At 59.0% G+C, this 20,270-nt stretch overlaps 1 protein-coding gene across 2 annotated transcripts; it reads left to right on the top strand.

The window, feature by feature from the left end:
- Nucleotides 1-428: 428 nt before the first annotated feature.
- DNMT3B (DNA methyltransferase 3 beta) lies at nt 429-16,258 on the top strand. 2 transcript variants are annotated; one of them, XM_062008977.1, is made up of 19 exons: nt 429-524; nt 3,913-4,057; nt 4,353-4,444; nt 5,716-5,796; nt 6,228-6,413; nt 7,668-7,826; nt 8,605-8,712; nt 9,686-9,827; nt 10,122-10,250; nt 10,706-10,750; nt 11,000-11,079; nt 11,358-11,470; nt 11,826-12,009; nt 12,235-12,319; nt 12,861-13,006; nt 13,136-13,250; nt 13,362-13,621; nt 14,219-14,304; nt 16,117-16,258. In XM_062008977.1, exons 1-19 carry the CDS (start codon nt 429-431, stop codon nt 16,256-16,258), a joined length of 2,394 nt encoding a protein of 797 aa, XP_061864961.1. The 2 variants fall into 2 exon arrangements, with proteins under 2 accessions (XP_061864961.1, XP_061864960.1); XM_062008976.1 differs by having other exon boundaries at nt 5,644-5,796.
- The last annotated feature ends 4,012 nt before the right edge of the window (nt 16,259-20,270 follow it).

The raw sequence follows: 20,270 nt of genomic DNA, 5'->3' as shown, positions 1-20,270 counted from the left end.
GGATTGAAGAGATGGAGCCAGGGGGGTGAAATGTGCTGTCCCTGCAGCAGGACTCGCTTTTTCTGCCTCTTGTTTGCAGTTTGCTAGTTTTTTATGGCAGTGGAGGGGAATGAGCCAGGGCGTCCCAGTGCCCTGCTCTGGGGAGGGCTGGAGGCTGGAGCCTGGGCTGTACAGGGCCAGGTGGGGGGAGATGGGGACAGTGAGGCATCATTGTCATGGCTTTATGTCCTCTTGTGCAGGGGAAAGATGAAGCAGTGAGAGTTGCAGGCAGTGGACCTGCCATCGCTGAGCAAGACCCACCTGCGTGAGGACAGCCCCCTGCAGCCCCCAGCCCTGCCTGCAGGCAGCACTGGCTCCACGCCGGGCACGTCCCGGGGCAGGGGGCTTGGCAGAGCCAGCGTGGCTCGTCTCGGCGGGACGTGAGCGAGATGAGCATGGTAAAGAGCCTAGAGTGGCTGGAGCAGCGGCTGGCCGCGATGGTGGCTGCCCAGGAGACTTCTCAGGCCTGGTCTGAGGAGGGACTGGTTTGGTTTTTGTTTCTTTTCATTCAATCCAGCTTTGCTGCAAGGCAGCAGGCACCGGGCTGGAGCCTGGGGGGGCCGCAGAGGACTGGAGCCTGGAGGGGCTGCAGAGGGCTGGAGCCTGGGGGGGGCTGCAGAGGGCTGGAGCCTGGGGTGGCCGCAGAGGGCTGGAGCCTGGGGTGGCCGCAGAGGGCTGGAGCCTGGGGAGGCTGCAGAGGGCTGGAGCCTGGGGAGGCTGCAGAGGGCTGGAGCCTGGGGAGGCTGCAGAGGGCTGGAGCCTGGGGGGGCTGCAGAAGGCTGGAGCCTGGGGGGGCTGCAGAGAGCTGTGGGGCAGGGGCAGGAGAGGAAACGGGGGAAAATGGAGGGAAGTGTGGAGCGCGGGAGCCAGAGAGGGGCCAGGCACAGGAAACGGGCAGGGGAGGGGAGAGCCTGCCCTTCTTAATGAGCATATCTGCCAAAATGGGCTCCCTTTCTTACTAAACTGCCAACCCAGCAACTCTTTTCTTTCCAGGATTAGAGGGAAATGTTCACTTTGGGGAGAGTTAAAGGCCATTTGTGTGAGCCATAGCCCTGAGCCAGCCTGGAGGGAGCGAGCCCCGGCCATTGGGGTCCTTTATTTCTTTTTTGTTATTCAAACAGTGCTTGGGTGATGGCTGCCATCCCAGCCATCCTGTAAAACGCTTCCCTCCAGCCTTTTGATATGCATGCCCCTGTCTGGAGGCAAAGTCCGGCTGTCTCCCCTGCAATCTCTCCACCTACTGGGGAAACACACCTGATAAGGGCCAGCCTGTTTTCTCAAGAAAGAAAACTGAAACCAGGCTCAGCCAGGCTGGGGGAACAGCTCAGAGCCAGGCTGGGGGAGCAGCCCCAGGGGCAGCGGGAGCCTCGGGGCACAGCCGGGATGCAGGATGCGGCGCAGGTGAGCGCAGCCCGTCCGCCTGCTCCAGGGCAGCCCCCGGCCGGGCAGACCTGGGATGCAGAGTCTCTCTAAGCAGTTAATATTGTGGCATGGTCTTTAACCAGTTTGGCAAACCTTAAAGAAACTGGTGTTGCAAAACTAGGGCGGGATCCGGAGTCAGCGGGTTCATTGTCTTGGTGGGGTATCGCTGCAGGGCACGTCCTGGTCACCAGGCTGCTGCTGGAGCCAGTCTCTGGGGGAGCTTTGAGCATCGGGGCTGGAATTCTGCAGCATTTTATTCTTCGTGGGTTCTCGTGCAGAGGGCAGGGGCTGGAGTGCAGTGCCTGTGTGTTTGCAGTGAGTTAGGCAATGCAAACACCGCGGGGCTGTTTTTCCTCCTCCCCCCTGTCAGACAGAACATGTGAGGGGAGTGCTCTGGTTCTTATTATTTTCGTAATGCCCTGTGTGCACATGTTGGTGTGTGTCTCTGCGAGGGGAGGTGAGGACAAAGAGCTGAGCCTTCCTCCCAGGCAGGAGCTGGTGAGGCTTGTGAGGACAGTGGCTCCTGGGGGAGATTCTTGGTGGTCGTTGGCCCCGGCAGCCCCCTTCAGATGGTCCCAGGAGTGTGACTTCGTTTCGTGATGCTGAAGGGCTGGGGACTGGGCTCCTGCTGCCTCAGTGCAGGCTGCTGGGAAAGGGAGGCTTTACCTCGCTGTGCACTTGGGGTCATGGTGTGATGTTCGCTTTTCTGCTTGTGCAGTGCTGTGTCTGTGTCTCCTCCTGCTGCAGGTCCTGCCTGTGCCTGCTGAGCTGCAGCCCTTGTGCTTGGGCTATGCCTGTGGGTCTGAGCTGGCTGAGCTGAGGGGTTTGTGCCTCCAGTGCTGCTGGGGAGCACTTAAGTCCATGACTTTCTCCCCCACTTTTATAACAGAGATGGTGTCAGAGCTCCCTGAGCACGTGGCAAAGCCGAGCTTGGCACATCGGGGGCTCAGTCCTGGCTCTTTGTCCTGAGGAGACCTGGCTGCTGTGGTGCCCTCCCCTCTGCCTCCTGAGTGCAGGACTAGCAGGGCTGTGCTGGCCTGATGGCCCACTGGAGACTGGGCACTGGGCAGCATCCGAGGCTGGATCGTAACAGCCTCATGCTGCCCTGTAACAGCCTGTTCTCTGGGTCACCCTCATGCTAACAGCAGCATTCCTTCCCACAGCTGGCTGCATGGATTCTGGCTGGGATTGCTGCTGTGCATTGCAGGCTGGGGAGCAGGATCAGAGCCTGTAGGAGCTGCTCTGGGTGTACTGCTGTGCTGCTCTGGGTGTACTGCTGTACTGCTGTGCTGTGCTGCTGTACCCAAGAGCATCCAGGGCTGGCGCGTGGGACCAGCCGCTCGGGCTGGGGGCAGCTGGGGCAGCCCGGCGAGTCTGGGCAGCTCCCAGGAATTGTTTGCTGGCTCTGGGAGCAGATGTGCAGCAGCAGTGGGATTTCTGCACGCAGCTGTAGGGGTTTGTGCAGCTTTAGCCTCCCTCTGGTGCCATTCCTCTCCTCGTGCCTTTGTTGAGCAGCCATGTCTGCGGGGGCTGCCGGGACGTGCTCCTGGGGGCTCTGCCTGCAGAGGTGGGCTCCCAGCATCTGTTTTCCTTCGTGTTTGGATGTTACCAGGGTTTTAACACTGCCCTTGGCATTCAAAACATCAAACCCTGCCTGTTCTTTGTTTGTCAGAGGTGCTGACAGATGATTTCAAAGCAGAAATCTCAATTAGTGGAGCAGGTGAAGCGATGCTGAGTGAGGGCACTGGGGAGGGGGCGGCAGGGCTGGAGCCTGGGGTCTCTGGGGCTGGAGCAGGGGGTTGCTTTTGCTTCCTAACAGGGCCTTAGGTGCATAGAGCCCTGATTGCTCCTTAGCTCATGGAGCTGAGTTACGTGCTCCTGAAATGACTGTGCTGCTGGAGGGGCAAGTTGCAGCACAGATCCGTAGCCCAGCAATGAAGCAGCTTCGTTAGCAAAGTCCCAGGTGCCTCTGGGAAAGCCTGAGAGCTTCCACTTCCCAAAACAAGATCCAGGGAGGACACCCGAGGGAAGGCAGAGGCATTGGCAGACGAGCCATGACCCACCTCTCCTTGGGGAACCCTGTCTGGGCTTTATCTGCACAGCAGCAGCTCCCAGGGAGAGGGACCCCAGCCCTGGGGCAGGGGGTGGTGCTGTGGGAGTGCTGCCCAGACCCCTGCCCTGCCCTGGGAGCTGAGGTAGGGGAGAGAAGGAGGAATTTTTTCCCAGTGGGTGAGTGTAAGTCACTGCAGGCCCCTGGTACCTGGGGCAGGGGATGTCCCCTGCTTTCTGATGCATCCAGTTTGACCAGACTGCTCCAGATGCATCTCCAGTTAGACCCCTCTGCTGAGGGCACGAGAAGTTGTGGCTGGCCTGAAGAGCTCAAGCTGTCTGCTTTGCTTTCCCTGGGCTTTTCTGCCTGCCTAAATTTCCATTCCCCTCTGGCTTCCACAGGCCACCATGAAGAAGGGCAAGAGCCACAGCCAGGATGAAGCAGGCTGCAGGACAGAGCTGATCCTCACCAATGGGGACTGCACCGACCCTACTAAGGACACCCCTGCCCTTGTCCTGGAGCCGAGCAGGAAGCCCAGCACTCCAGGTGAGTCTGGAGCAGATCCCAGGGAACAAAAGAGTCCATTAGGTCCCCACACTTGCTGTTAGTCCCTCTCAGCTTTGGGGGCTGGTGGGTGATCTGGGAGTGCTGGTGTCAGCAGTGCTGTGATGGGAGCCTCAGGGACACTGCCTGACTGTGCTCTCAGCCACACTTCTCCAAGATGAGGTTTCAGTCTTTTCCAATCATGCTGTGCTGCTCAGAGCAGTTGCAGGTGGAGGTGTGAGGACACTGCCAGGACAGGCAGCAGGGCCTGAGGCTGCTCTTCCTTATCCCTGTGCAGATGCTGGGGCCCTGAAGAACAAGAGGGTGAGCAAGGGAGACCTCTCCAAGGAGGACCTGTCCTGGCCACTCACAGTCACGAAGGAGAAGGAGGTGAGTGTTCACCAGGGCTGCTCTAAGCCCTGATTGCCCAGGGGCTTTGTGGGTTGTCTGCAGGGGCAGCTGGTGCCCAGGACCCTCACTTGTTTCCCCTTGCCTAGTGCCAGGAGAGCAGTCCAATGGCAGATGCAATATGCATTGTAAAGCACAGTAATTGTTTTCACTTAAGAGTTCCCGGCTGGCATGGGGGCAGCAGCAGCAGGAGGGGGTGGGGTGTGATGCAGTGGTGCCCACTGTGTGTGGCAACAGTCTAGTAATTATTATGCTGGCTTTTCCTTTAAAAAGCCTTGGCCTCGTTGCTGGGCTGAAGCATCTCACGTCTCCCCCTCTCAGGGTGCACTGCTTGTAGCTGCTTTGGGGCTGGATCCCAATTTTGTCTCCACTAGGTTGACTAACCTCCAGGGTCTGGAAGCATTCTTTTTCTTGCCTTCTGGCTTTATTGTTTTGACTTTGAAATAAAACCCCAAGGTTGGAGATCTGTCTCTGATGAGGCAGCTTCCAAAAGAAAGGGCCATAAATCCAGCAGGGGTGAGAATGCTGCTTTCCCACCACTCGGGCTCAGGGGCTCGGCACTTGCAAAACCTCCTTTCGTTTTCAAACTCTTGTTATGCCAGAGGCAGGAAATGTGTGTGGGTCAGACTGTTTGTAAACTAGGGCTGCTGAAACCACAGGGGAAAGGCTGCCCTGGCTGCTTCCGCAGGGCTGGGCTGCAGGAGGGAGAGAGGGAGAGGCCCCCACACCAGTGTGAGCCCCCCACACCAGTGTGAGCCCTGGGCTTTATCTGCACTGCTGATCTGTGTGGCTGTGCCAGGGCCTGTGGCTCTCCCAGGGGCCAGTCCTTGATGGGTGCTGGCTCCTGCTGCTCTGGGTCACAGTGTTGTGGCTGCAGCTGCAAGGGAAGGTGCAGGAGGGTGTAGTCAAGGCTGCATGTGACCTGCTGAAAACAAAAGCTGATGTGAGTGGCTGCTGGTGAGCCCCTGCTCCCAGTGCCGGGTGCTGGGGGTTGCAGCAGTGGATGCTCCTGTGCAGTGCCTGGTTGCACCAAGGCTCAGCCTGAATTGCCTCCTGCAGCTCTCCAGGCTCTTTGGCCTTCCCCCAGTCCCCAGGGCTCTGGTGTCCTTGGAGCACAGCCTGTCCCTGTCCCCGCGTGCCAGGGGCATGGTTGGTGCCACGGCACCTCTGTGTGGTTGCAGGTGCAGCCCCGGGGCAGTGCTGGTTGGGAGAGCAGCCTCAGGCAGAAGCCGCCCGTCCGACTCATCTTCCAGGCGGGACAGACCCGGCACGAGATGCGGATCAAGGAGCCCAGCAGCGTGGAGGCTGCCGGGGACCTGCCAGCCCCCCTGCGGGTGAGGGTCTGCGTGGGGCCAGGGCTTCCCTGGGGCTTCCCTGGGGCTCCAGAGACCTGCACTGCTGCTGTGCCTTGGCCAAGTGGCTTCAGACATGTTGCAGACACGTCCTGCCTCAGTTTCCCTTGTGAAGTGGGAGGGTGTGTGCTTGGCCCAGCTATGAACTGTGTGCTTAGAGCAGCCTGGGCTGACTGGGGAGAGGAAAAGGGAAGAGAGCAAGCGAGACACTGTGTTCTGTGTCTTACAAGCAAAAGCAGAACACTTCTCCCTCACTTGTCCCAGTCCTGGGCCCTCCCATCCCTTCCCAGCTGCTCCCTGGCTCTCCCTCTCCCCAGCTGAGGGGTTGGGGGTGACGTGGGGCAGGTCTCTGCTCCCCCCTGCCCCTCTGGCTGCCTTCCTGCCCTGCTCACCCTCCTGCCTGTGCCGTGCAGAGCTCCAAGCGCCGCTCGTCCGTGCCCGTGGCCACCATCGACCTGACGGAGGAGGACTCGCGGGACTCGTCCCAGAGCAGCAGCACCCTGTCGGGCAGCAGCTCCCAGGAGGGGCAGAACGGCTCTGCTGAGCTGGGGGCCGAGGAGCTGGAGAGCAGGGACACGGGGGTGGCACTGGAGTACCAGGTACGGAGCGGCCGGGCTCTGCCCAGAGCGCTGCGGGGCGAGGACGGACCTTCCCCGGGCTGCAGGCCAGAGGATGCTCTGCAAACCTCACCACTGCTTCTGCCCTGCTCTTCCCTGTGTGCCCAGGGTGTGGTGTGAGGGTGCTGGGCTGTCCCCAGGCCGTGCCACCCCTGGGGCTGCAGAGGGCCCCGAGCCGCGTGCGCGGCACACGCCGGGCTGGCAGCCACGCCGCCCCGGCCAGACACGCAGTTGCATGTGCAGGAAACGTTTCTGTGGGGGGAGATGCTGGAGAGAAAGGAAACTGCTGGAGCTGCAGAGAGTGATTCAGTGCCTGCAGGGCGTCAGGGCAGGGCCTGAGACTTGCAGGAATTGAGCAATTGTGTCTCCGCTGCATAATTAGGTGCCTAATTGCAGAACAAAGCTGGGAAGGAGAGCTCTGCAGGCAGAGGTGACTGCTCCTGTGAGCAGCGTCTCCCTGGGCACAGCAGTGTGCCAGCATGGCCCATCAGGCTGCCTGTTGGAGGCCCTTGGCACGGTCACACCAAAATTCCTGGCTCGTCCTTCTCTGTTTTTGCTCTGCCCCTTTTTCCACCCTCCCATGTGGCAACAAGAGGAGGGTGGGTGCCCTGTCCCTGGGGTGCAGCCAGAGGAGCTGAGCTGTGAGGTTGTGCTGAGGAGCTGCTTGGGCAGCCCAGGGAGTGAACGTGGTCCCAAGTCCTCTGTGCAGCAGGCAGGACACGCAGCATCGTCCCTGGCTGGGCTGCAGCGTGCCATGAGACAAGTTCCCCTGATGAACGTGGCTGCGAGTCCATCCGTGCCCCTCCAGGGCTCTGCCCGCCTCTTCCCCTCAGCAGGGCTGCTGCAAGCCCTTCTGTGACAGCTGGAGCTTTGCAGTTGCTGGTTTGTGTGAGGGCTGGCAAAGGCTTGTCAGCTTCTGAGCAGAGACCCCGGGAGGGCGGGTAGGAGTGGGCACGCGCCGGTGCTGGTGCCGGCAGGGCCGTGCAGGATGGAGCACGCACGGTGCCGCGTGTGCCAGGCGCCAGGCGTGGGGCTGCAGCTGCCAGCGCTGCCAGGGGGCAGCTCTGCTGTTTTTCTGGGTGGGAGGGTGGGGAGAGAAGAGGGGCAGCTTTTGTAGCTCCCTGCACAGGGGCCCACGTGTGTGGAGCAGCTCTGCAGGGCACCCCGAGGCCGTTCCGTGCTGCGGGCACTCGGGATGTGTGCTCCAGGCTGATGTGTGTTGTCTCTGGTTCTCAGGATGGGAAGGAATTTGGAATTGGGGAGCTGGTGTGGGGAAAGATCAAAGGTTTCTCCTGGTGGCCTGCGATCGTGGTGTCCTACCGAGCCACGGCCAAGCGCCAGGCGGTGTCGGGCATGCGCTGGGTGCAGTGGTTCGGAGATGGCAAGTTCTCAGAGGTAAGCTGCCTGCCCCTGCCTTCGCCCAGGCTGACATCCCTTCCTTCCCCTGCACGTTTCTGCTGGCTGTCCCGCTGCTGAGGCTGCCTCTGGGCTGTGTGTGCCCAGCTGCAGCCTCCCTGGGCAGGGACCCTGCTGTAGGCGGGCTCTGGCATTCTCGTGGCCACCAAAAGATGGTGCAGGATCCGGCAGTGTGGGGTCTGCCCGGCCCCTGCACAGGGTTGTGTCCATGTCCTGGTCTCTCAGACTGCCCCATGGCTCCCTGCCTGGCGAGGGGTGAGGGATGCCCTCCTGGAGCCTCATTGCCCCTCAGCCATCCTGCACCTCCCCTGCACTGCAGGCAGGAGGAAGTAAATGCTTGGTGCTGGTGCTGAGCCATGTGCTGGGTGCCATGTGCTGGATGTCAGTGCCGTGCTGGGTGCCAGTGCCGTGCCAGTGCCGTGCCGGTGCCATGCCAGTGCTGCGCTGGTGCCGTGCTGGGTGCCAGCGCTGTGCCAGTGCCGCGCTGGTGCCGTGCTGGGTGCTGTGCCGTGCCGGTTGTGCGTTCAGCAGTGCAGTGCCAGCAGAGGGTGCAAAACCCCTGTTGCAGCAGCTCAGGCCGTGCTGCTGCCTCTGCTCTCCTCCCTCTGCTGCTCATCTCATCCCCCTCTGCAGAGCTGCCGCTGGGCTCTGCCGCACACACAGCCCACACAAAGCCCCGGCAGCGCCGTGCCGGCGGGGCATGGCCGAAGCCAGGCGTGCCCCTGCTCACTGGTGAGCTGCTGTCCCTCTCCCCCAGGTTTCTGCAGACAAGCTGGTGGGACTGATGGCCTTCAGGCAGCATTTCAATTCCTCCTCGTTCAATAAGCTGGTCTCCTACCGACGAGCCATATACCATGCCCTGGAGGTAACCACGGAGCGGAGCTGGGGTGCACGGATACGGTGCCAAGTGCGGTGGCCGGGCTCTGTGGGGTGTGGGCAGAGACAGGCTGTGCTTGGGAGGCTGATGCAGTGGAGGAGATGCACTGCTGGGCAGGAAGAGGTGTCCGAGCCAGGGAGCAGGGCAGCCACTCAGCCCCTGTGCCTGCAGTGCCAGGGGAGGCGGTGGGGCCGGACTTCCCACGGCTCTGCTTTGCGTCTGGGCTGGCTCTGGGTAATGCCTGTGAATCACCTTGAGAGCAGTCTCTGAGGGAGCTCCTGCCACAGTCCAGAATTAATCATTTCCCCCATCTGCTGGACAGATGTCTGTAGGAAACCCCTCCTTTCTCTGATGCAGCCATGGGGCCAAACTCTGATTATTCTGGGAGATTCAGTAATAACCTGCTGCTCCAGAAACCCCTGGGGCCAGGCTCCCATGGTAATCCCAGGTTACAAGGCAGTGTCACACTGGCAGAATGTGTCCTGGGCTCGTGCCAGCTGCCCCTTGTAGCCAGGACTGGCACTGAGCACCCCATAGGTCTGATCCTCATCCAGGGGATGCATCATGCTCCAGGTGAAGGTGCTGGAAACCCGCAGACACCTTTTCTTTGCTTCCTATTGCTTGCTGGGGAGCAGAGTCTGGGTGAGAGCTGGGGCTGATCTGTCCGTGTTCCCAGCTGCACTGGGGCTGGTGGGGGACAGATGGGCTCACTGAGGGAGGGGAGGCTGGGAGCACGGCCGAGGACCCACCCGGCACAGGAATCCGGCAGCTGCTGCTGTGCTGGGGATGCCAAGCCCCATGCACGTGTGTGTGTGTGTGTGTGTGTGTGTGTGTGTGTGTGGTGGGGATGGGGCCTGGACCCTGGCAGACATCTGAGCCACACGTGCTGTGGCTGGGCTGCTCCCTGCCTGGGGACCAGCACTGGGCACCCTGGTCCTGAGCGTCCCCTCTCTCTCGGCAGGTTGCCCGGAGCCGCTGTGGGAAGACGTTTGCAGCCACCCCTGGGGAGTCCCTGAAGGAGCAGCTGAAGCCCATGGTCGACTGGGCACTCACTGGCTTCAAACCCCTGGGGCTGAAGGGGCTGCAGCCACCCAAAGTCTCAGGTGAGGTGGTGGCAGGAGCAGGGCCAGGGGCTGTCTGGGCAGCAGCCATCGCAGCTCTCAGCCCAGCCTAGCCCTGAGGGGGCCCTGGGGCTCCTCCCTCCTCACTGGGGTTTCCCACAGCAGCGCTGCAAAAACCCAGAGTAAAACACCCCCAAAGCCATTGCTCCTGAAAGCCAGTGACCTGCCTGAGCCTCGAGCCACCCGAGTGCTTGGGCAGGCTTCTGCTGCTGGGACCTGGCAGGGCTTGTGCCAGAGCTTTGTCCCCAGCGAGCTGCCTTTCCCTTTCCCCTGCAGAGAACGGGGCCCTGAGGAACGGGACAGAGGAGGTGCTGTCCCTTGACCAGTACCCTCCCTTCAAGAGGCTGAAGACCAACCTCTGCAACAACAGCAAGGAGCAGCGGGTGGAAGAGGATCAGACCAGAGGTAATGGCAGTGAGAGCTGGGGAGCAGCAGGGCTTGGGCTGTGCATCCTGAAAAGCACCTGGAAACTTCTCTGGGAAAGGGCTGGGCTCTTCTTCCCAGGGCCATGAGCTTGGTTTCTGAAGGCAAAAAAGTGTTTGTGGTCTTGCATTGCTCACTTTGCTCACCAGCAAACACAGCTGCAAGACATGATGCCACAAGCTGAGCTCCATTAGTTGCTCTGCTTGGGAATGGTCTGTGCATTGCTACTTTGAGCTCTAATACCTGCAGGAGCTCAGGGATGGGGGTTTTGCACCAAGATTTCCAACATGTCCCTGGTCTGCCTTCTCTGTGCAGTGATCAGGAGGGCTGCAGCAGATACTGCAGGAGACCAGGTGTCTGCAAGCAGAGGACATTACAGTTTGTTACATGAGGAGTGATAAATATCTTTGCTTTTTCTTTTTTTAAATGCTATAAAGAACAAATGGTTTCTGAAGTGACAAACAACAGTGGGAGCCTCGAAGGTAATTGATCACCCTGTTTCCTTTGGGAGATGTGTGGCTGAGGCAGGTGCCTGTGGGCAGCTCCAGGCAGACGTGGGGGGTCGCTGTTTACCCGGGGTCTGTAGAAGGGGGACAGCAGGTTGAGGGGCCTCCCCTCGTGTGTGGGGAGCAGATTGTGGTGCAGTTCCCCCCCAGGACTGTTCCTGGGGAGCCACAGCTGCACACGGGGCTCAGCCTGTGCCCTGGGTGATGGAGCTCTCTGCCACACAGACAGCTGCTTGTCCTGCGGCAGGAGGAATGCGGCCACCTTCCACCCGCTGTTCCAGGGCGGCCTCTGCCAGACCTGCAGGGTAAGTGCTGCTGTGCCAGGGCTGGGTTGGGGTGCAGGGTCTGGCCCCGCTGCAGCCAGTGCTGTTGGGACAGGAGGGGTGTCTGTGCCGGGTCCTGGCCGTGCTGGATGCACCGTGGGGCTGTGTCCCTGTGTGCTTTCCTCCTGAAGCACCAAGGATGTGCATCCCTGAGCTCCTGCTGCTCACCAGGGACAGAGCAAACCTACCTTCTGTCTTTGCCCTCTGGGCACGGATCCTGACCCTCCACCCTTCTCTCCTCCTGGCTGTCCTTCTGCTAGGATAGATTCCTGGAGCTCTTCTACATGTATGATGAGGACGGGTACCAGTCCTACTGCACCGTGTGCTGCGAAGGCAAGGAGCTGCTGCTTTGCAGCAACGCCAGCTGCTGCAGGTGAGCCCTGTGGCTGCACTGGCCAGGCTGGCAGCCACGCTGCTGGGACTCCAGGGATGCAGGCTGAGACCGGGCAAGCTGCTGTGCTGCCACACGCAGAGCACATCCCAGCACAGCCTGCTCGTCCCTGCTGAGTCACTCAGCACTTGTGTAAGCCCTGGGGAGGATGGCAGGAGCTTTATACCTGTGTCACCAGCTTGTGTTGGCAGCCTTAAAAACCAGAGTGCTGAGTGGAAAAACATCCTATAGACTGGGGTGGGGGCTCCAGTGCATGGCAGGGTGGGCTCCAGGAGAGGCTGAGGTGATCCAGAGAGTTTCTGCAGGCAGTGGACATGAGGTGGTGTGGTTTGGGCAGGTGCTTCTGTGTGGAGTGTCTGGAGGTGCTGGTGGGGCGAGGGACGTCAGCCAAGGCAAAAGAGCAGGAGCCCTGGAACTGCTACATGTGCCAGCCTCAGAGGAGCTACGGGGTGCTGCAGCGCCGGCAGGACTGGAACACCCGCCTGCAGGACTTCTTCACCAGCGACAAGGGACAGGAATATGTAAGGGCTAGGGGGGAGGAGGCTGCAGGGTGCAGGGAGAATAGCTCAAAAGGCCTCATCCCTCTGACTTGGTCTCACTCTGTCACTCTCTCCCAGAGTGCTGTGCTCTTGGCTCTGCAGGTGCTCCCCTGAAGGCAGAAGTGATGCCTGTAGAGCAAAGATTTGGCCTCAGAGCATCACAGCACTGCCCAGAGCTGGGGCTTCACTGCTCTGCTTTCCTTGTAGGCTGCACCCAAAATCTACCCAACGATCCCACCGGCAAAGAGGAGACCTATTCGAGTGCTGTCCTTATTTGACGGCATAGCCACAGGTGAGGCACTGGAAGAGCCACCATCCTGGAGGCTTTCAGCACTGGATGTTGGGCATGAATAGGTTCATGGCCTCAGTGCTGCCTCTGAAAGCTTGATGAGGAGAGGGGGAGGAGGGGCAGGGGGTCTCCTTCAGAAGAGGATAAGGGCAGGGGCTCCCCTTCCTGCTGGACAGGGCTGTGGAGAAAGGGCGGGTGGATGGAGGGGAGGGCATGGGAATTGTGCTCACAGAGGTTCTGCTTCACCATCTCAGTGGCTGGTTGCACTGTGAAGCAAGAGCTGTGAGAGTGCTGGTAACCTGGCCTCTAGTAAAGAAAGTGCACGAGGGCAACTGGTTTGACTGGGTTCAGTCAGCTCTGCAGTTCTGCTTTCTGGGAGCAAAGCTGCCTGGAGGAACAGGTCCAAAAACAGCTTGCTCACCCACAAGTTCTGTGTGACTGCACCTAGGAGATGCAAGAGTGGCCACATCGAGCCTCTGTGCTGAAGAAGGAGACTGGGAGACTAAAGAGAGCAGTGCAGCCTCAGACCTCTGTCCCTTGGCAGGGTACGTGGTGCTGAAGGACTTGGGCATCCAAGTGGAGAAGTACATTGCCTCGGAGATCTGCGAGGACCGCATTGCTGTGGGCACCATGCGGCACGAGGGCAACATCACCTACGTGCACGACGTCAGGAACATCACCAAGAGAAACGTGAGCGGGAGGGCAGGGGCATGGGGCACCACGGCAGCAGTGGGCTCACCCACTGGCTCTGGCATGGGCTGCCTGGCTGGGGAGAGACCTATGTGGTGTCACCTAACTGTGTCTGTCTATTCATTCCAGATCGAGGAGTGGGGTCCCTTTGATCTGGTGATCGGGGGAAGCCCCTGCAATGACCTCTCGCTCGTGAATTCAGCCAGGAAGGGGCTGTATGGTAAGGCTGCTCTGCCTCTGCAGGGTTGGGTACCCCTGGGGTGTTCCTGAGAAGTCTAGGGAAGTGGCTCAGCCCCAGTTTGTGTTGGTGATGGCTCCTGTCTGAGCTGCAAACCCTGGCATGGCACCTGCAAAGCTCAGGCTGTCTCCATGCCACTTGTGATGGGGAGGGCAGCCGGGTCACCTGGACTTGTAGCCCTGTGCTACAACTGGTCCCAACCCTCCCCTCTGACTCTCTCCCGTGTAGAAGGAACAGGGAGGCTGTTCTTTGAATTCTACCACCTGCTCAACTACGCCCGGCCCAAGGCGGGGGAGGAGCGTCCCTTCTTCTGGATGTTCGAGAACGTGGTGGCCATGAGGGTCAACGACAAGCGGGACATCTCTCGCTTTCTGGAGGTGGGGATTGCTGCCAGCCCCCGGGAGGGCTCAGAGCAGGGGACACTTGCTGGGCTGTGCCAGCTGTGCCCAGGCTGAGGGGCTCTGGCTGTGGTTTCATACGGCCCCCAGGCAAAACCCACCGTCTGGTGCAGGGATTGACTTCTTTGTCTTGGCTCTGGGTCCCCTCTGGCTTGCAGTGGGTTAACCCTGAGCATTAGCTCTCTGTGAGGAGGGTTTTGCCAGCCTTGCAGAGAGCATCTGTTAGAGCAATGCCTGTTGTTTCTAGAGAGAGGGAGGTCAGGGGCTGGAAAGGATTTTTGACTGAGTGGCAGCCAGGACGGGCTGTGTGGCAGCAGGAAGCCCTGTGGAGGCTGACAGTCCTGACCCTGGCCCAGAGAAACCAGCTCTGGAGCACGCTGTGGTTGTCCTTAGCTGCTGGCCACTGCTGTGGTGTGGGAGCCCACGTGGCCCATCAGGCTGGGATCTGCTGGGAGTGAGGATTTGGGGGGCTGCATCCTTGGGAGGATTTGCTAGTGCAGTGGAGAAGGGCTTCTCATGCATGAGGGGGCTGAGCCTGCACCTCCTGACTTTTACTTCCCCTCCCGTGGCCTGCAGTGTAACCCCGTCATGATTGATGCCATCAAGATCTCTGCTGCCCACCGAGCTCGCTATTTCTGGGGCAACCTTCCAGGGATGAACAGGTAAATCCTTCACTGTCGCTTTGAGCCTCTCACTGGAGTTTGGTTCATGGTGCTCATGTGGTTTTTCTTTGCTCCTTGGCCCTAAGCCCAGCTCCTGGGAGCTGCAGCAGCTCCTGTACGGCGTGCTTTGCCTGCGGGGCTGTGCATGTGATGATGCGCTGCCTCATGAGCAGCCAAGAGACTCTGGGAAAGTGTAGCAATGTCCCCTGCCTCAGACCTGAAGCCTGTGCAGGGAAGAGTGACAGGGCTCGTGCAGGATGCTGCCTGGGCTGTCTAGCTTGGGGATGCACACGTGTAGCAGCCTTTAGGAGCCAGACTGCCGTGGGAGTGCTGTATGGCAGCCCTGTGTCCCGGTCAGTGCTGTGCAGGGCTTTGCCAGAGATGACCCCCCAGCAGCCTCCTTGGCTGGTGCTGGTTAGTGTGGGGAAGCTCACACTGTGTCAGGCAGTAAAGCACAACTGTGCTTGTATGTAGCCCCCCAAATTCACATCAACACGTAACAGGAGTAAAATCCAGTTAGTGGCAATCCTGCACACCAAATGCTCCTGGTTTAGGCACAGCCAAAGCCTTGGCCAATAAACACAGACTGCTTTTACTTTTGCTTGTTTATATTTAAATTGCCAGTGTTTGTTGGAGTTAAATCTAATTAAAGCTGAGCTGGAGGCACATAGGTATCTGACAGTGAAATGGCTTTTTGTCCTGACTCGAGCTCTCTCCATGAATAGCTCCAGGTGGTGCTTGCAGAGGTGCCCTGTGAGCAGGGGCAGGCAGGATGGCACAGCACAGCACAGGGCTCTTCCAAAAGCACTCCCAAGAAAAGCTGTGGAGGGCAGTGGGGAATGTGGGTTGGCACTGCTTGGCCCCATTAGGAATGGCTAATGAGCAAGGCCGGCGATGCTGCTCAGGCTCTGACCATGCTGCAGAGCCCTGTCCCCCTCCCATAGGAGATTTTCCCGTCTGGGTGGCTCAGGAGGGGCACTGCCCTGGGGCAAAGGGCTCCTGTGCTGCCTCCCTGAGAGGAGCAGCTCTGCTCTGGCGTGTGCAGATGACTTTATGGCAAACGACCTCTAATTGCTTGGTGGTTCCTCTGTGATCTGTTGACCTTGGCCAAGCCTGAGAGGCTACATGAGGACACAGGGAGCTGGGAGCAACTTTCTATTGTCTTTAGCTATTTAGTTACTTAGTATTTTATTTAGATAGTCCCCATATTCGGTGCTGATGCTGATTCCTAGCTGAGAGGTTACTGGTGGCTCTTCTGTTTTGCTTTTCCTTTTCCAAGTCCAGTTTAAAACAGAGCCAGCATGCTGGGGTCTTCATCCCTGCCACGGTCTCCCTTTAGCTGGGAAACTGGGTGCTGGTGGTGCTGGGCTGAGACCCTGCTGCAGTTTGTATACCAGGGTGTACCAGTGCAACATGGCAGCTTGGTGAGCTCCAGAGCTGTGACAGAAAAATTGCTGGTGGTTAATGTTGGCTGCCCTCAGTGCTGTGAGCCCCTGGAGCTGGGGCAGCTCGCAGTTCCCTGCCCACAGGCATGTCCTGGGAGGGGGATGGTTGTGCATACTTGCCACGGGTAGATTTCCATGAGCCAGCAGGTGCAGCGTGAGGCTCCTTCATTCCTGGCTTGCCTCCCCCTGATGAGTCACATCCCCAGTCCACAGCTGAGTCTGGGCTCCCTGTCTGCGAGTGGTTTAAGTGGTGTGGAGCAGCTGAGCCTGCACACAGCGTGGGGTGGTCTGTCAGGAGGGTGGGCTCTGGGGGCCTGGGGTGGATGCTGATCCTCACCCAGCCCTCACTTATGCCTCTGCCCCGCAGGATCTTTGGCTTTCCCCTCCACTACACGGACGTCTCCACCGTGGGCCGCGGGACTCGCCAGAAGCTGCTAGGGAGATCCTGGAGCGTCCCCGTCATCCAGCACCTCCTCTCCCCGCTCAAGGATTACTTTGCCTGTGAATAGCCAGCCCGAGCCTCCCTGGTCTCTCTGGTAAAGATGCACAGCTCCACTGCCGTGGCGGCAGAGGGACGGGCACCGGCGCCGGACTCCTCCCCGGCCGCGTGCTGCAGGACCACAGCCTGGCCCCAGGGAGAGCTGCAGAGATGTCTTTAACCAAAGAACCTGGCAGGGTAACTTTTCTTTAAAGGGACTAACGGCAGTGATACCTAGAAAATGATGGACAAAAGTTGTACTTAGCCAGCGCAGGGAGCTCTGTGCATAACCGAGGAGATGGGAGTCTCCAGAGCATCAAACATTCTGGTTTAGCCCCGAGCTGGAAAGTCACAACTGGCTGAGCAGTAAGTGTGGGGGCAGCTGCTGGGGTGCTGCAGGCAAACTTGAACTCTAGTGAATTAGTGCTTTTCCTAAACAAACAAAACCTCTCTTGAAGCAACTGCCAAAAATTGGCACCCTGCAGCAGCAGGTGTAGGGGCCCTGGTCAGGTCACTCTGAACATGCAGGACACACATGGTCAGGTTACACACACTGAACATGCAGGATACACATGGTCAGGTCACACTGAACATGCAGGACACACATGGTCAGGTCACACTGAACATGCAGAACACACATGGTCAGGTCACTCTGAACATGCAGGATACACATGGTCAGGTTACACTGAACATGCAGAACACATGTTCAGGTCACACTGAACATGCAGAACACACATGGTCAGGTCACACTGAACATGCAGGACACACATGGTCAGGTCACAATGAACATGCAGAACACACATGGTCAGGTCACACTGAACATGCAGGACACACATGGTCAGGTCACACTGAATATGCAGAACACATGTTCAGGTCACACTGAACATGCAGAACACACATGGTCAGGTCACACTGAACATGCAGGACACACATGTTCAGGTCACACTGAACATGCAGGACACAGGGTCAGGTCACACTGAACATGCAGGACACACATGTTCAGGTCACACTGAACATGCAGGACACAGAAACCAAATCTTTTTTTTCTTTAACTTTTATTTTTAAGACTCCTGAGAGACGTTTGATTTTGTTGTTTAATGTCTGTTGCTGCTTTAAGGCATTACATAAGAATGTGGAGATTCCTAGACCTGAATGTAGCTGAAACTGAACTGTGAGGTGATAGAATTACTTTTCTAGCTAGAACTAAGGAGATACTGTTGTCTACACTTGGCTGTAGTTTACAGATGTTCACCACTTCCTTTTGAAAGCATCCACAAGTTTTCCTTACGTTTTACAATCCTGCTGAGTGGTTTGGAAGCTCACACAGGAGTGGAGCAGGGAGGATTCGGGCTCCAGTGTCTGTAAAGGAAAGTGTTCTCTGAGCATTCATTTCCCAGCTGAATGTGGTGCATTAGCAGGAAGGATAGTGTCATAGCCCATGTTGTCTTCCCAATGCAGCCCCCCAGTGTCACGTCCCGTGTCACAAACCCCAGCAGTAGCAGCAGTGTGTTAGCTGTGGCACAGAGGCTGCCTGGCAGGGAAAGGCTCCTCCTGATCCAGCCAGGCCCAGGAGCCCAGCCCTGCCCTGGCCCACCCCAGCCCTGCTCCATGGGCAGGGGGCTACCCCCAGCATCAGTGGGGTGAGGAGGCTGCTGGGGGCAGGGGCAGGTCCTGGGCTCTGCAGGCAGGGGCTGTACCTCTCCTCCCCTGTGCTTCCTCCTCCCCAGCCTGGGATGCTGCTGCGTGTGTGCCCCAGGGCTGTACCCCCAAACCTGAGCTCCTGCCTCTACCCTGTGCTCACTTTGGATTGCCCCCCTCTGCTCCCTGACTTTGCTGGAGGGATTGTCTTGCTGTCCATGAAGTCCCAGGGGTGCTGTTCCCATGGCTTGTGCCCATCCCTCTCTGCCAGGTTTTGGGTAGCCACAGGGCTGCTGTCTCAGCTGGTGGCTCCCGAGGACTCTTTGAACTCCAACGCACATTTCAATGCACTGAGACAACTCCTGACGTTCCCCCTTGGTCCCTCTGTCCTCTCCTACCTCTGCTGTTCACTGCAGCCCGTCCCCTGGCTCTGGCAGAGTCCTTGGGTGCCTTCACACAACTAAGTACGTGCAGCCCATGGTTTGGTGTCGGGCTGTTGCTGTGCCCAACGCCAGGCTGTCTCATGAGGTGCTGCACAGCATCAGTGGCAAAGGAGAGCTTCCCTCCCGGCTCTTTCTACCTCTCTGACATGCAGGGGTACCCCCTTGCACCCCCTCACAGGGGTTGGAGGGTGGCAACCTCCCCAGAGGAGGAAGCCTCCCGTTTCCCACTCATGCTGTGTGCAGCTTTCCACCCCACACCCATCCCCAGGCTCTGAGGACCGTTTTCTCTGTCCAACCCCAGGCTGCATTTGGGAATGGGCAGGAAGGGAAGCCCAGGCAGCTGAACAGCCTTTTGCTCCTTGGTCCTGCCCAGAGGTTACTCTGTAAAGTCCTCCCACGGGACTGGACTCGTAGTGACATGTGTTTGAGCCACAGGAAAGTGCTGGAGAAAGCCAAGCAGCCTCCTTCCCATCCCCGCTGGCATCCACCACACCAGCGAGCGCTTGGGCACCAGCAGCAGTCTCTGGCCAGCTGTGTCACTGACTGGGAACGTGGCAGGGTGGGTTCTGTGGGTGCTGGCATCACCACTGCCACGCTGCCTGGCTTTGAACCCCTCAGCAACCTCCCACCCTTCTGTCCCCAGCACACACCCAAGTCACAACACTAATGTCTGAGCCCAGCCCCCTCCACAGTCCCTGGTCAGTGCCAGACGGGGCCTTGGGGGGTCACCACCTACCGTCCCTCGCCATGGGACCCACTTTGATTCTTCCCATCCGGGCTGAGGGGTGGCCTCTGCCAGCCTCCACTCCCTGGCATCTCTGGTTTCATGCTCCAGATCTCACATCCTCTGTCTGATCAAAAGGAAACGGAAAAATAGATGAGACAAAGACACCAGTGAAAGATCAAAGGGACGAGAAGGGTGTTGGCACAAGTCTCACTGATCACAACTGTAGCAGACAAGTCTTCCTCGAAAGATCTGTCCCTGTGAGAGCTGCCTCTGTATTACGTGTTTATACCAATGTTAAGGAGAGGTAGATTGGGGAAATGCCTTCTGAATGCTTTGTTAAAGGTTTCTAACTCTCCCTGGTGCTATTTTTTTAGGGTAAGGGTTTGTGACGTCGGAGTGTTGCGGGTTTTTATACTGTCTTTTGAAAATAAAAGAAACAAATGGTTTTGTTGAACGTTTCAGACACTGTGTGTCCAGAGAGAGACAGCTCAGCACTGCCCTTCTCCAAGCAGCTCTGCTGGCCCCTGTGTGGGAAGGGAAGGGAAGGGAAGGGAAGGGAAGGGAAGGGAAGGGAAGGGGATCCACCTCGGCAGGGTGCTGTTTGCTGATGTCTTGGTAAAAATCAGTATTTCTGTGTGATCAGACAGTCCTGTGGTAAACCCCTGGTGGGAAAATGAAGGGGTTTACAGAGAGATAGCTGAGGTGCCCATTGCTGTGCTGCCTGGAGGCCCAGCTGTGTGGCATGGAGATGGGACGGGGATGGAGATGGATGGGGATGGAGGGGATGGATGGAAGGGGATGGGGTTGGATCAGGATGGAGGTGGATGAGGATGGAGGTGGATGAGGATGGAGGTGGATGGGGCGGGATGGGGATGGGGGTGGATGGATGGGGAGGGGATGAGGATGGAGGTGGATGGAGCTGGGGGTGGGGATGGGGATGGATGGGGAGGGGATGGGGATGGATGGATGGGGATGGATGGGGAGGGGATGAGGATGGAGGTGGATGGGGCTGGGGGTGGATGGGGTTGGGCCGGGCCGGGCCGGGCCTGATGCGCCCCGCCGGCTCCTCGGCACGCGCGCGGCACGCGGCCTGGCACGCGGGGGGGCGGGGCCAGCGGATCAGCCAATCGCAGGCGAGCGCGCGGCCGCTCCGTGGCAACGCGTCGCGTTTCCCCGCCCCCTGGCTCCTCCCCGCGCGCGGCCGCCGTGACGTCAGCGCGTAGCGCGCGAGTGAC

Source organism: Colius striatus, chromosome 16, assembly GCF_028858725.1.
Source record: "Colius striatus isolate bColStr4 chromosome 16, bColStr4.1.hap1, whole genome shotgun sequence".
Classification (NCBI taxonomy): domain Eukaryota; kingdom Metazoa; phylum Chordata; class Aves; order Coliiformes; family Coliidae; genus Colius; species Colius striatus.
This window is presented reverse-complemented; position numbering and strand designations above follow the sequence as displayed.